Source organism: Tetranychus urticae, chromosome 2, assembly GCF_039701765.1.
Source record: "Tetranychus urticae isolate SD_2017Ah chromosome 2, NJAU_TeUrti_SD_1.0, whole genome shotgun sequence".
In the NCBI taxonomy this organism is placed as follows: Eukaryota; Metazoa; Arthropoda; class Arachnida; order Trombidiformes; family Tetranychidae; genus Tetranychus; species Tetranychus urticae.
In genome coordinates this window covers 27,550,495-27,565,590 of record NC_142959.1, presented here as the reverse complement: position 1 = coordinate 27,565,590, position 15,096 = coordinate 27,550,495, and the positions used below count along the sequence as shown (strand labels likewise).

Here is a 15,096-nt window from a genome sequence, read left to right as displayed (position 1 = left end):
GTCGGATTAAATTTCAAGTTAATTGGCAATATAAAATTTTTTTGCATCAATAAAGATTATTGATCAAACTTATGGTCCAAATCATTAAATAACTATCTTTAAATTCATTTTACTCCAACAGTCTTTTCAAGTCAAAATTGATAAATCACTGGAACCAAAGGATTTGGGAAAAGAATCAACTGAAGGATCAAAACTGAACCAATTTATCAATAAAGGAATCTAAATTTCAAAGCCAAGCAATGATTTCACCACAAGCCGTGTCTTGGAATCTCGAATTCGTGATTTTCTCCAATGAATCTTGTCCATCCTTCCGAAAGTACCGATTCGTATTGACTCAACTCCACTCAATACATTTACTGAATATGGCTTTGAGCAATTGTAAATGCTATCCATTAAATACCAAGTACTTATGTACCAACTCTAGTTATCTGGCTAGAGTCGCCTATGATCAAAGTGCTCATGAAAGAAATTGAAAAAATTGTAACATTGAGGTGAACAGCAAAAGTAAAATTGTTATGTATGTTATTGAGTCTTTTTATCAGTTATAAAGATGGAAATAATGAGATGAAATATCGAATTTCGGACGAAGAAAAAAGAAACAAAAGATAAATTCTCAAATGTTATAACATCTTTTACTTGAAAGATATCAAATGAATGTAAAAATAAATTATTTCAGGTTTAGATAATGTTAGACCAGACGATCGTTTTTTTTCATTATTGAAACCCTGATCTTGTCAAAGCTCAAGTCATCTTTCGTGAATTCATTCGTGAACTGATAATATTAGAAGATAATAAAACAAGATCATTTTTACATCATGGAAAAGCAAAAAAATTGAAACTTTCTGGTCATTTCATCTTTTGCTTTTAAGCTTTCTTTTATCAATCATGAATATTTGTAACAACATTGCGAACCAGAATTTAGCTTTAAAATTATTGAGAATTTTTGTTACGAAATTTGATTTTACTTACTTTAGTTTCATAAATAAGAAATGAAAAAAATCCCAATCTCAAGATGAATCTCAAATTGAACTTAATCACATTTTTTTGTTTATTTGTAATAAATTTGGTTGTCAACCATTTGGTTGCCATATCAACAGTCTTGCTTTTCAACGGTTTTCAAGATTTTTTGAAAAGGCTTTTTTTCGTGTTTAACTGTAAATTAAATTAAACAATTAAATTCAACAACTGTATTAACAGTCTTATAGCCAGTAATTAATACATCATTTCAGGTCAATCCAGTGATAAAAAGGACTGTTCATCACAACCCAATTATTTTGTTCTGGTCTAACTTTTGGATCCACCGTTGAATGGTTCTTTGGCTGCTTTTCACTTAATATCATCCAAATAAATCACAACCAACTCTCTCTTCAAGACTTTATTCACCAATCATCATCTTTCAAGGTTAATTTCATCATTTAATCATCTCAATTGAATGGTTTATTTGTTGGAATCTTTTCAATCGACTGGTCACTTCGTTTTCTACTTCTTTTCTTTCAACCTTTCTGCCTATCAACATCTTCATCTTACCCTTGTTAAGCGTCTGTTAAGTTACGGTCAGTGGTGATCAAAAAAAATTGGTACATTTGTCTTATATTAGTTAATATATCAAACAAATTCGATTTAAACTGTTGAATGAACTAATCAACTGACCATTAGCCCAATTAGATGACTTTCCATTTAGAAGACGGTATTTCTGGCCAACTCATTTGACCCACTCCATTGGTTAACCAAGCTACATTTTGACGAATCGACGATTTTCCGTGTCAAGGATTGTTTAACCTTTTTTCATTTAACCATTTCAGCACAGCATATCATCAACATTATTATGCTATTACCATCATTGTTATTAACATTTCAATATATTCCATATCAGTTTGGCTTTTACTATTCATGGAAGGAATGCGTTTTCACCTACAAAAGAGTTATTTGTTGTTAATTTGTTCTGCTTCATCTTTTATATCAATATCAATCAACAGGATAATCATTTCTCCCTTTGTCCATGTAAACAACAATAACAACAATTAGTCAATTGATAAACCATAAATAGTTTGTTAATCAACATCAAACAACACGCACATAAAAAAACGGAGATATCAAAATTGTTTGTCATTCATTTTGTCTTCAAACTTGGAGTTGATGGCCTTTTTTCAAAGACTCATTCAATTTGATTCAATCAGTCAATCAAGACACTTTAACACAATCACAGTAATGAGACGGCAATTGTCAAGGTTTTTAAGTAATCAAAACAAAATGAAAGTATTTTCCAGTTAATGGAAGCCAATATTAATCCAATTGTACTGGCCGTTTCCATTTTAATCCAGCATGTTGGACTGTTGGTTTTGAACGCTCTCAAGCAATCGATATTAATGGCTTTAATATAACCAAATCCAGTATTGAAATAATTTGGATCTTTTGAATTGTCTCGCAAATTGAACTCAATATCTAATGTGGATACAATCATCATTTAGTTATTAAAATTAGAGTTGAAAAAGAAGCTCTAAATTGGTCAATTAAATGCTGTTAAATGGTCAGTTAAGGACTTCACAAAATTATACAATTGAATCTCTTTTTAATAATCCAATCTAATTGAAATCTTGTTTTGTTTCAGTACAATCAGTAATTCAAATGAAGCCACTGTGAAATGGATAATTGGAATACTTTCAGTTCTCACAAAACCCTAACTTCATACCTAAACTGTGAACACATTTCATGAATAAATTAAGCAAAAGACTTAATTGTTATATTCACTGGAAATGCAATTCAACTTCAGCTGTTTACCAAACCAAAGTAACCAAAGTCAATTGGGTTTGAGTTAAATGACAATTGATAGATTTGATGGAAATTTTAAGAGAAAGTTGAAAGGCAAAGTAAAATTGGACAAAAATAAGAGTTAATCATTTGACGGTTGGTTAAAATCAAGATGGCCTTATGTTTAATTGTTTCAATTATCTTGTAAATCATCATAACCATCATCATAATTGAGGTCATCTTTTTTTCTTGGACATCAGGGAAAGACTTCACCATTCAATGTTGTTAATGCAAAATAATCTGGCAGCTCTTGACTAAATTTGTTTGCATCATTATCAACTATTTATATTTTGTTTTAAATATTATTTACTATGTAAACTCACGGACTGAAAATAGATGTACTTTATAATCAGATAGATGAATATTATCTGAATTGTTAGCGTTTTTCTGACCACAATTTTAAACTGTCCAATTTGTGTATCGCAAGGGTTCACACAAGAATCCAGTTGAGTCCATCGAAGCCTCAAAACGAGTTCAAACCGTTTTAAAGTCACTCTCATCGCAATTTAGATGTATTATCAAATATTTCATTTCACTTGGACTATTTAAAGGTTGAAAGTTATCGTTAAACTCACAAATTGTAATTAAAAAGCATAAATGAAAACAATCATTGATTGGACAACTGTTAAAGCAAAGACAATTAACTTGCAGATGACATTAAAGTCTATATTTTGTAATTTCACTTTCAATTTTCTCAGATTTCCTATTATAAACAAAATCTCAAGAATTTGAATCGTTCAGTTAAACATCATCATCTTATTTCATTGTGTGCATCAATGGGATGTGATTGTGATTTCAATCATCGATTTTCACTCAAGCTTGTAAATGATATGGAAATTAATTTTAATAAAAAGCCAATTTATTGTTTACCTTTTCGGTGTATTTGCTTTATTATTTTTATGCTTACCTTAAGCTGATGTTTATATTGCTTTAATAGTCATGAAACTTTATTAGTTCAATAAATCTACTTGAAAATTACTTGAATAGATGATCAATATTTACATTTACTTGTTGAATGTGTTGACTTGATTCTGGCTGCTTGTTTTGTGCTGATTAGATCGATTTATTATGTTAGCACAACAAACTCCTGTTTAGAAGCTGTTTTTTGGTGATTCAATGTGATTTTATAGATTGTGAATCAACAAATTAACCGATTTGGTTGCAATAAGGGCTAAAAAATATTCTATAATCATTAAATGATTGGTATCCTCGTGGAAATAATGAATTATTTAAGGAAATTGGTAAAAAATTGTGAAAAAGCAAATTGTTGAGAATTAAGTTTGATTTAGATTATTGATGTTGAACAAACAGATTGGTCGATGAAAGGGCAAATTAGCAAACGTGATTTAGAGGAAGTCAAAACAGAATAATAAAGAAGCTCAAATGATTAAACTGATTAAAAGGTTTTCGAAAAAATCAAGTTCAAAGTTGAAACTTCGATCGCTTTTTGTACAACTATGGAAGCAGATTTTTTCACCAAACTCATTTTGACGATGTAAATTTTGATGCGTGACCAGAAAATGCACTTACTGGAAAAATTAAATTTTCTTTTTTCTGTACAACAGAACCCTTCGATTTTCAGTTTAAGCGACCGCATCTAGCGATTGCAAGAGTTGGAGATCTGAAACTTATTATTCGTCAATAAAAATCGTTTTCACACATCATGGATAGAGTACTTTATTCAATACAACAACACTTATCTTGATTTTGGCCATCGTTCTCAAAACTTTGAACTTAAATATTTCGAGAATGGAATTTCCAACAATCATCATTCTTTGACCAATTTGCTTCTTTACTGATGTAAAATTCAATTGGATTAAATTACTTTCCATTAGTACATTCGGGTTACGGTTTTTGGGTTGCAAATGCACGAGAAACAACTTATTAAACAAAAGAAACTCATCTCAACCCATTTCTTGGTAAATAAAACAATTTCCTGGTTAAATTTGCAAATGAAATGGAAAGAGTACTACTAAAGGCTGGATCATTTGAGTTACGAGTTTAGACTTGATGAGGTTTGTAGGGAAATAAAAACTGAGTCCATTGGTGCTATTAAATAGTTTATTGGATGCACAGTTTGTGAGAAAATCGAGGTCAATTTTGAAACTTCGATCGCCTTTTATGCAGCTATGGAAGCACATTTTTTCTAGAAACTAATTTTTCTGAGGTAACTTTTCACGACCAACCATAAAACGGTCTTGTTTTGAGAAATAACATTTTCTTTTTCTGTAAAACAGATCAAGTTCAATTTTTAGTTAAACCGATCGCTATCTGCGACCATAAGAGTTTGATAGTTGAAACTTATTATGCGTGTGTAGTTATTGTTTGCACACATCAATAACCGAACACTTTTTTCAAATTATCAACAGTTCTCTTGATTTTGGCCCTTGATTTAAAAACTTTGAGTCTCAATATTTCGAGAACGATATCATCTATAATCATCATTCTTGGCCAAACATTAGATTTCATTATGGGCTATAATATATCGAATCATTAAAGACCCTGCAAAAAAGTTATAGCATTGAATTACTTATGATGTCAGATTTGAGACTTGATTTATACAGCTAAACACAAATCTTATGCGTTAGAATGATCTTCATTGTTGAATGAATCTGCTCAGATTTTATTAGTTATTTAGTTATATACTGTTATAGCGTATAATGAAATGTAATGGTTGGTGAAAGAATGACCATTTTAGGTGCTACCATTCTCGGAAAATTGAGGCTCAAAGTTTTTAGACCAATGGCCGAAATTGAGAGAAGTGTTGTTAAATTGTTAAAAGTATTCAATGCATCATGTTTAGCAACAATTTTTATGAACAAGAAGTAAGTTTAAGCTCTCTAACTATTATGGCCACAGAAATTGATCGGTTTAACTGAAAATCGAACTTATCTGTTTTATTTCGCACAGAAAGTTTTGTTTCTTAAAATAAGTACATTTTCTGGTTGAGCATCAAATTTTATATTGTTAAAATAAGTTTTTATGAAAAAATCTATCCCCATAGCTGAACAAAAGGCGATCGAAGTTACAACTTTGACCTCGATTTTCTCCAGAATGATTCATCCGATGCATTATTTAATTGCACTAATGGATTCAGTTTGCATGTCCCTACATACTCACCAAATCTCAAGTCTTAACTCAAATGTTCGAGCCTTTGCCAACACTCTTTGCATTTCATTTGCAAGTTTAACCAGAAAATTGGTTTATTAGCTCAGAAATGGGTTGAGATGAATTTGTTTTGTTTAATGTGTTGTTGTTCGTGCATTTACAACGCAAAAATCGTAACCCGAATACACTGATTGAAATTTATTAAATCCAATTGAATTATGCATTAGTAAAGAAGCAAATTGATCAAAGAATAATGTCTGTAGGTGATGCCATCCTCGAAATATTGACGTTCAAGGTTAGAGGCCGATGGCCAAAATCAGAAAGACCTATTGATGTAGGGAAAAAATGTTTTATTCGTGCTGTGTACAAACCATTTTCATGCAGCAATAATAAGTTTCAGCTCTCTAACTGATTCGGTCACATAAATAGATCGGTTTAACCGAGAATCGAACTTATCTGTTTTATCCTAGACAGAACATACTTTTTCTCACAATAAGTGACTTTCCTGGTTGACCATCAAATTTTATATCGTCAAAATGAGTTTGGTGAAAAAAACAGCTTCCATTATTGTACAAAGATCAATCGAAGTTTGTACTTTGACCTCGATTTTCTAGAAAAATATCAATCGGATGAATTATTTAACAGCACCAAAGGACGCAGTTTATATTTCCCTATAAACTTCACCAAGTCTCAACTCATTACACAAATTATCGAGCCTTTGGCCACACTCTTTGAATTTCATTTATCTATACAATATATAAAGTCAAACTATGAAATTTTTGCGGGAAGATTGTGCCCAAACTAAACGGATTCTAAAGGAAATTTTCACATAGAATGATAGCCCTGATTGAACTTCAATTACGAAAAATAGTCAGAGCTTTCTCAGAATTCAGGTTACTGAGAAATCAGCGTTTAAACAGGGTGGGGGAAAAAATGCAGAATCCGTATCTTTTATTATTGACTTTGGGGGAAAAACTTTTTTTGTATTCAGATTGATGATTTATTGTTGGGTTAGGAGTATATGTCAAACTGTCTTTCGAGCAAAGAGTAAGTTAAATATCTGGTGCTCCAACTGTACAACTCTCAAAATCAACGAAAATTCTTTAGTTTTTCTCATTGACAATGATTTTTAATCAACAGTTCGAGTCTTTAAATTTGGATTGAATCTATTGTATTCAGTGAAAAGAAATTTACGATCAGCCATGATCGAGGGCTCAGCTTGTTAGTTTAACCAGAAAATTGCTTTGTTTACCAAGAAATGAGTTAAGATGAGTTTGTTTTGTTTAATAAGTTGTTTCTCGTGCATTTACAGTCCAAATAACGCAACCCGAATGCACTGATGGAAAGTAATTGAATCCGATTTGGTTATGCATTAGTACCGAAATAAATTGGTCAAAGAATGACGATTTTAGCTGATGGCATTCTTGAAATATTGAAGGGCAAAGTTTTCAGACCAATGGCCAAAATCAAGAGAACTATTGATGTAGTGAAAAAAGCATTCTGTTCATGTCTTGAACAGACAATTTTCATGCAACAATAATGAGTTTCAGCTCTCTAATCAATTCGGTCACAGAAATAGATCGGTTTAACCGAAAATCGAACTTATCTGTTTTATTTGAGACAAAACATTTTATTTTTAAAAATGAGTGCAATTTCTGGTTGCCCATCGATAGTTACATCGCAGAAATAAGTTTTATGAAAAAATTTGCTTCCATTATTGTACAAACAACGATCGAAGTTTTAACTTTGACCTCGATTTTCTAGAAAAATATCCATCGGATGAACTATTCAACAGCACCAATGGACGTAACTTTTATTTCCCTACAAATCCCAATAAGTCGCGCTTCTTTACTAAAATGTTCGAGCCTTTGCCAACACTCTTTGCATTTCATTTGCAAGTTTAACCAGAAAATTGGTTTATTAGCTCAGAAATGGGTTGAGATGAGTTTGTTTTGTTTAATAAGTTGTTTCTCGTTCATTTACAACCCAAATATCGTAACCTTAATGTACCAATGGAAAGTAATTTGATCCATTTGAATTTTACATTAGTAAAGAAATAAATTGGTGAGATAATGATGACTTTAGGAGATGCCATTCTCGAAATATTGAGGTTCAAAGTTATTAGACCAATTACCAAAATCAAGAGAAGTTTTTTTAAATTGTTAAAACTATTCAATCCATAATGAATAACAACAACTTTTATCGACAAATATTAAGTTTTAGCTCTCTAACTCTTATGGTCACAGAATGCGGTCGGTTTATATAATAATCGAACTAATCTGTTTTGCAGAAAAGGACAAATTTTATTTCTCAAGATAAGACCATTTTCTGATGGATCGTCAAAAGTTACATAAGTGCAATGAGTATCATGAAAAAATCTACTTCCATAATTGTACAAAAAGCGATCGAAGTTTTAACTTTGACTTCGATTTTCTAGAAAAACATCAATCAAAGAAACTCTGCAATTGCACAAATGGACTCAGTTTTTACGTCTCTACAAACCAACAGATTCTAAACTCGAAAATAATCCGTTTTTACCCGTTTTTAAACAACATTAAAATTACAAAATAGGAGAATACATTTTACCAAGTGTAACATTAGGTTTCACTACTTCATTTAACCCGATACATGCATAAACAATGAACCATTGAAAACAAGTTAATTGATATATATTAATAATTCAGGATCTAGATGATTTACAATTGAAATAGCAATACTAGTGTCATTAATCAATCCAATAATAATTTGTCATTTCAATGCTGTTGTTAGCTTTTGATAGTCGCCAAAAGAGTGTTTTATGAAAACTTGTTTTCTATGAAATCGTGTTTTTGATCATTTTTAATTGTCATTTGTTTTGTTTCCATCATCATGGTTATTCCAATCAACAATTAGTGGGTCATCAACAGGATAATAATGATTATAGTCTACAAAAAGGTGTAATAATAGTAACAATCAAACTGGATAACCATAAATGAAGAAGAAAAAATATAAATCAGTGTAACAATCGAGCTAATGAACGACACGAAATTTAATTGTTCAACTGTGAATCTTTGATTATCGGTTCCGGATCAACTTCATTATCGTCAGAATCAATCCTTTGCTGAGACTGTACAATTCAATTAACACAATCAAACTTTCTTCGCCAGTTAATTAGGTTAACTGTTTCACTTGTTTTGTTTTAACAAATCTAAACTACAATAGAAACAAATATTACAAGTTAAAACCTTTTTTAATTGACTTATTTCACCCGATTTCACCCAATTTCCCATCAAAATCAATCTATCTTGTTGTCTTTTCAATTCATTGACATAATTACAAAAACAATTGGATCAATTGAAACCCAAATACCTTCGATATGGAATTGAAATTGTTTTGAAAGGAAAACTGTCAATTTCAAGATTCACTAATATTACCAATTAACCTCAAAATTTAGACAGAAATTAAAGTATTTGTTGATTAAGTTGAGAAATGAATTAAACATCTCTTTAATGTGCTAATCTTGATTAAAGCTCGTCCATTTGATTCAGAGATTTCAAACGGGAACAAAACAAATAACAATCAAGAAATGATCAAAAACACGTTCATAGAAAACAAGTTTAATAAAAACAATCGTTGATTAATGACACTAGTATTGCTATTTCAATTGTAAATGATTTAGATTCTAAATTATGCATATTATGGATTGATAGCTTACTATACTTTACTTTACTTCGAACAGTAATTATTTGATCTTTTGATTTTAAATGGGTTCCTGGATCTACCTAATGCTATTATATTTTTATGGTAGCTTTATTGTTCTCGCTTATTTTCACAATCAATACGATGATTGGTTCTTATCTAGATTCATTCACAATAAGCCCTCTCAAAATGTCAGGAAGTCAACCGATTATTCCGATCAGCCGATAAGCCAAAATGCTAATCGCACGAAGTGACCATATGACAAGTACATAACCATATATGACCATCCAGTTGACCATATTACCAGTTTATTAATACTTGACTCTGGTTGACGCTTCAATGTTCAATGTTGAACATATTGTTGTCATAGAAACAATGGTTAAATAAAAACAATTTTACCCATTTTGTGCCTAAATTTTTTTGAAGAATCAAAGTTATTATTTCATTTTCTCAATCAGTTATGAAATTACTGGACTTAATTTCTCTTCGATTCATAGCTTTGATTGGACATCTTGTACTATTGATTGACAATCTGTGGAATCATGTAAGTATTATTTCCAACATTTTACACCAAAACCCAACCTTTGTTTTTTCTTAATTTAAACATCTTGCAAATTTCACTCCATTAGCCTTTTATTTCAACTCCAATTTGGTTAATTTGATAATACTAATTGCTAATGAATTGTATCTAATTGCCTTAGGATGGTTCAACCAGAAGTTGTCTTCGTTGGGATAATTCAATTGCATCGTATAACAAAAAAGATATCGAGTTAAGTTGATTGATTTAACATTTAAAATTTGATCTAATTTTATTTCTCTTATTCACAATCATTAGGTTCACAATTAGCTTGTCAATTTCAATTTTCTTAACCCTTATTGAAACCATTAATTTTATGGTTGGAGTCTCAATGTTTTGTCCTATGCAATGTTTACTCTGTAAGTCTAATCATTCCCTTAATTTTACAATTTAAACCGTTCATTAGTTATCTGATTAACTGTTTCTTATTTTAAAAGCCTTAACCGCTCATGGATCAGGAGCTTTTATCTTATTTTATTACATGATGCATGTTTGGGAATGTTCACTCTCTTGGTGGATCCTTGCATTGACAACTCTTTTACCCGCTTTAACCGAGATAGTTATTGTAATTAGAGCTCTAATTAGTAAAGTGATTTAATAAACTATTAATATTTAATATTTAAATTAATTGATGTTCCAACTTCTCTTGGAAATGGTTTAACAATCACATTAACATTGAAAATCTGGTAAAAAGTTCATTTGGGATGGATTCATCTGTCAATAGTTGCGATATGTAAATTTCATTGTGTTTTGCGTTTGTTTTGGTCACATTCATTGATCACATTGATTAATTTTTAAGTTAAGGGATGGTTTAAATGTTAATTGATTTGCGTTCATGATTACAGATGATTATTGTTAATTTATGCTGTTGAAGCATAATGATTAAATTAGTGATGATATAACAATTTAAGATGAACGTGACTCTGGGAACAACAGGTATTTCGGGTACATTAATCAACACTACTGTGAACAATCAACATATTGCTGGAAATAGTGGTTATATTATTATTAATAATAATAGTGATGATGTAATTACAATTAGCAAAAGGAATAAAAAGTGATAGAAATTGTTCAGTTAAGATGAGGAAGCTTTTGCGTTTACTGAAGATGGTTTATGGCGATGGTAATGATGATCATGATTATCATTATGATGTTGGTGTGTGTTGGTGGTGGTTGTGGTGATGATGGATGATTAAGAAATGAAAAACAACAACAGATCATTCATTGTTGGATGAAAATTAGAATTTAGTGTTTTCCATCAACAGAAAAACAATTGATTAAATTAGGGTTGATGTAATTTGTTTGTAATTGACTTCTGGGTTTAAAAGCTGCAAAACCATTTCTACCTTGGAAAGTGAAACTTTTGTAATGTAGCAACCTTATTAAATTCATTGTAATTATTTGTATTTCCAGTTGATGAATTGGAGAAGAATGATGATGTTGATGATGTTGATGGTGAACTGTTAACTTTACCATTTTTACATTGTGAATAGGCTCGAAGGCGTAAATAGAAGAAGGCAGCGATTAATGTTGACATACAAAGGATTAAGATTAAACAGATTAAACAAACCATGAAGTTTGTTGTTGACATACAAAGTAAACTAACAGGTTCAGAGGTTTCGTTTGATAAAACATCAAGAACCGTTGAATTGATTGATCCTTCCTCATTTGAGGTGGGTAAATTGAAAGAAACATCACCAGGAGCAACAACTCGGATAATCTTTTCCGTTTTAATATCAGCATAACGGGGTGGTGACGATGCTGAAGATGATGAGCTTGCTGCTTGACGACGAGTTCGCTGTCTGTTTCGCCGAGAATAATCAGCATTCAAATTGGTTGTAAAAGTGGAACGCGGCATTCCTCCAATCGATGATACATTAACCAGCTTCTTTTTGTTGTTAGCACCATTCAAGGAGGCTAGACTTGCATAGCTGCTAGTAATGTTTGCTGGTGAGTTAGGGGTTGATGAATAGTCATTTATTGTAAGTCCATCACCTTGGCGATTTAGGAACATATCAGGTGGATAAGATCCGATTGGATATCCAGTTGGCATTTTTAATATGGTCATTTTGGTTGGGTCAAGGAGATGATTTGAAGAGCTGACTGAGGACGATGATGCTGTTGATGGGACTGGTACTCGATCACCGTGAATACTTGATTCATCAGTTTCTAATATAGTTGAAGGGGAGACGGAAATTAAACTTGGATCTCTTGGGTTGATTGAATCACTTCCTCCTCCTCCTTTGATTTGAGTTGGGAAAGGTTGCTCAGAGCCAGCGATGGATCCCGAGCATTTAGGTTCTGGACATTCATAACGACAGACTTGAATAACACACTGGAAGTGAACATTCATTGAATCGGGGAATTTGAAGGCTTGGAAGTATGAGTAGGACACTACAGTTGCAGAGGAACCAAAGTTTTTAACCTTTTGGAATCTCGACATAATCTTGGGCCTGACAACACATCCATAATCGTCGACTAATTGAATGGGCTGGTGTTTACCGTCGTGAGCAACACAATTGCGAACCAACATGTCAAACTTGTTCTCGTCATCTTTAATGGCTAAAACCATGGTCATTGTTTGGCCAATCTTGACAATACCTGTCACCTCTGATGCCCAAGGACCTTTACCAGCTTGAATTTGCATCCAACACTGAATATTGTCACCAAGAAAGTTAGCGGTAACTGCGTCCATCATGTCAACGTCAAATGGTCTGAATGTAACCGATTTCTCATAAAAATCATACCAAGTACAGCGAAGACGACGAGCTTGATCCCAAGCTTCTTGAACTTGTGGATCGTATTGAATAATAATTGTATTCTCAATGTATAATCCACTACCTGGTCTGCCAGTACCAAAGGTGGCTTGATCAGAAGAGGTCATTCCACACGCTCCAAGGAAAATGTCAAATGAGGTTACAAGTTGACCGGTTCCTGGTGCAAGATGAACACACTTAGTATCACTGTAATGACCCTTGGAAAATATCATCCCATAAAAAGGTCGATCAAATTCAATGTTTACTTTCATGTGATTTTTTTCACACTTGACATTGATATTTTTAATCTGTGGAGATTCATTTCGTCCTAAAGGCCATAGTTCATTTCCACCACCAGCCGGTGGTATAAGAGAGGTGGTCGGTTTACCACCTTTCACTGAGCCTGGAAGAGCTCGATGTTCAGCATATAATTCACCAGCAGAGCTTTCTTCTTGCAAAAGATCAGTTTTACTATCAATTTCTTTGGCATCGACATGCTAAAAAAGACAAGAAAAACAAAACACATTTTAATTAAGTCACATATTAAAATAATTTAGATGCTAAATAAATCACAAATAACCAAATTAAGCGATAGATTTGAATAATACAAAAAACCAGCTAATCAGGTGAACACAAGTGACAGCATAGGACATTTTTATGCCAAACTTTAGCCAAGCTTAATCAACCCCTTTTATGCCAATTATGCTAAAAACCAGAAAGGCATAAAATCCTTGCTTGATTAACCTTTTGTCATTTTTATAACTAGATTAGTGTGTTAAGATGGATTTCATTAAAAAAGAGAAATTTATTTCGCAGAATTGAGTCTGGAATTTTCATCTTTTCTCAATGAAAATCATCTGTTGCCAAAAATAGCTTCATTTTGCTTCTTTTCGTTTTTCAATCAACAATAAAACAACAAAAAAAGTAGAAGCTTGCTCTTGAAATGTAAAAGATATTTTATTGCAACAATTATCATCAAGATTAACAATTTATTACATGATCTTCTCTCTCACTTGCGTCAAGTTCATTTTGTATTGTTAGTAAACATTTACCTTTTTTCATTAGTACATTTAAAATTAAAAGTTATTTTTGTCTGTTTAACTAATTACTTTTGAAATGGTTGTTGATATATTAAATCAAATTAAAAATGTGTGTGACCAAGATGAAGAAAGAAGAAAAGGAAAGAATCGCGAAAATGCTAAATATGAGGTCAAAAAACTGGCTCATTAACCTTGTGTCTGTAAAGCATCCAGAAATATGCGAAATCCAGTCAAGTTTCACTTGTTTCTCTTTCATCATTTCTCAATTAATATCATCATTTTCAACGTTATCATCATGATCATCGTAAAGTTGAATGTCCAAATGTTGACAGTAATAGTGTTTATTTCATAAGTAGAGATGAATAGCTAGAGTTTATCAAATAATTTAGCTAAATTAACAGGTAACCGAAACAAGTGAAGTAACATCATGCAAACCCAAAAGCATGTCCACTTTCACATCATCCAATTAATAGATAACTTGGACTCTCTCTTTTAACCATTTCAACTCGAAACGCTCTCGTTGGTTCATTCACACTCGGGTTAACCTTGAACTTAAAAGTAGATCAAAAACGTCGATTAAACGATTAAAAAAAAGCCTAAAACAAAACACAAAATGAAAACAAAACAAAACAAGACGCAAAAAAAGCTAAAGAGTTCAATAAACCTAACACAAGATGGCGTTTAAAATCACTGATTGTTTAAATTGTATTTTGTATTAAATATTATTTAATAAACAAAATGTCAATGATAATGATAAACATGAACAGCAACAAGATACATAAAACCAAATTCACGTTATTACCTGAAAATATGAAAGTTACACATACCTTTAGCTTCTTCAATGATAATAAACAAGATCAACATTAACATCTTGATTGCTATTAAAATCAGATTCACAATTCAACTTACCATTAGTTAAGCTTATAAAAAAAGGTAAGGTCAGCTACTTTACAATTTGATGAATTGTTGAAAATTATATTCATTTCTCTGATTACCATCATAAGCATTACCAACTAACCTTTATTATCGTTTTACTATAAAACAGTAATTTGGATTGTCAAAATCAACAACATCAAATTGACCCTTGAATTGGTTGATTATCATGTTTATTAACAATTCCTGATTTAAC

The 15,096-nt window shown here is 31.6% G+C and overlaps 2 protein-coding genes and 1 long non-coding RNA gene across 3 annotated transcripts; 2 read left to right on the top strand and 1 right to left on the bottom strand.

Annotated features, from left to right (window-relative positions):
• Positions 1–1,103: 1,103 nt before the first annotated feature.
• LOC149094263 (uncharacterized) lies at positions 1,104–3,677 on the top strand. Its single transcript, XR_016198745.1, has 2 exons — positions 1,104–2,527; positions 2,609–3,677. It is a non-coding gene; the product is annotated as an uncharacterized LOC149094263 (long non-coding RNA).
• A 6,293-nt stretch (positions 3,678–9,970) lies between these two features.
• On the top strand, positions 9,971–10,795 carry LOC107360589 (transmembrane protein 107-like). Its single transcript, XM_015927280.3, has 4 exons — positions 9,971–10,138; positions 10,296–10,363; positions 10,430–10,530; positions 10,609–10,795. The coding sequence occupies exons 1-4, from the start codon at positions 10,055–10,057 to the stop codon at positions 10,767–10,769; spliced, it is 414 nt and encodes a 137-aa protein (XP_015782766.2). The 5' UTR covers positions 9,971–10,054; the 3' UTR covers positions 10,770–10,795.
• LOC107360588 (uncharacterized) lies at positions 10,762–13,736 on the bottom strand. Its single transcript, XM_015927279.3, has one exon. It carries the CDS (start codon positions 13,197–13,199, stop codon positions 11,514–11,516), a length of 1,686 nt encoding a protein of 561 aa, XP_015782765.2. The 5' UTR covers positions 13,200–13,736; the 3' UTR covers positions 10,762–11,513.
• Positions 13,737–15,096: the final 1,360 nt, after the last annotated feature.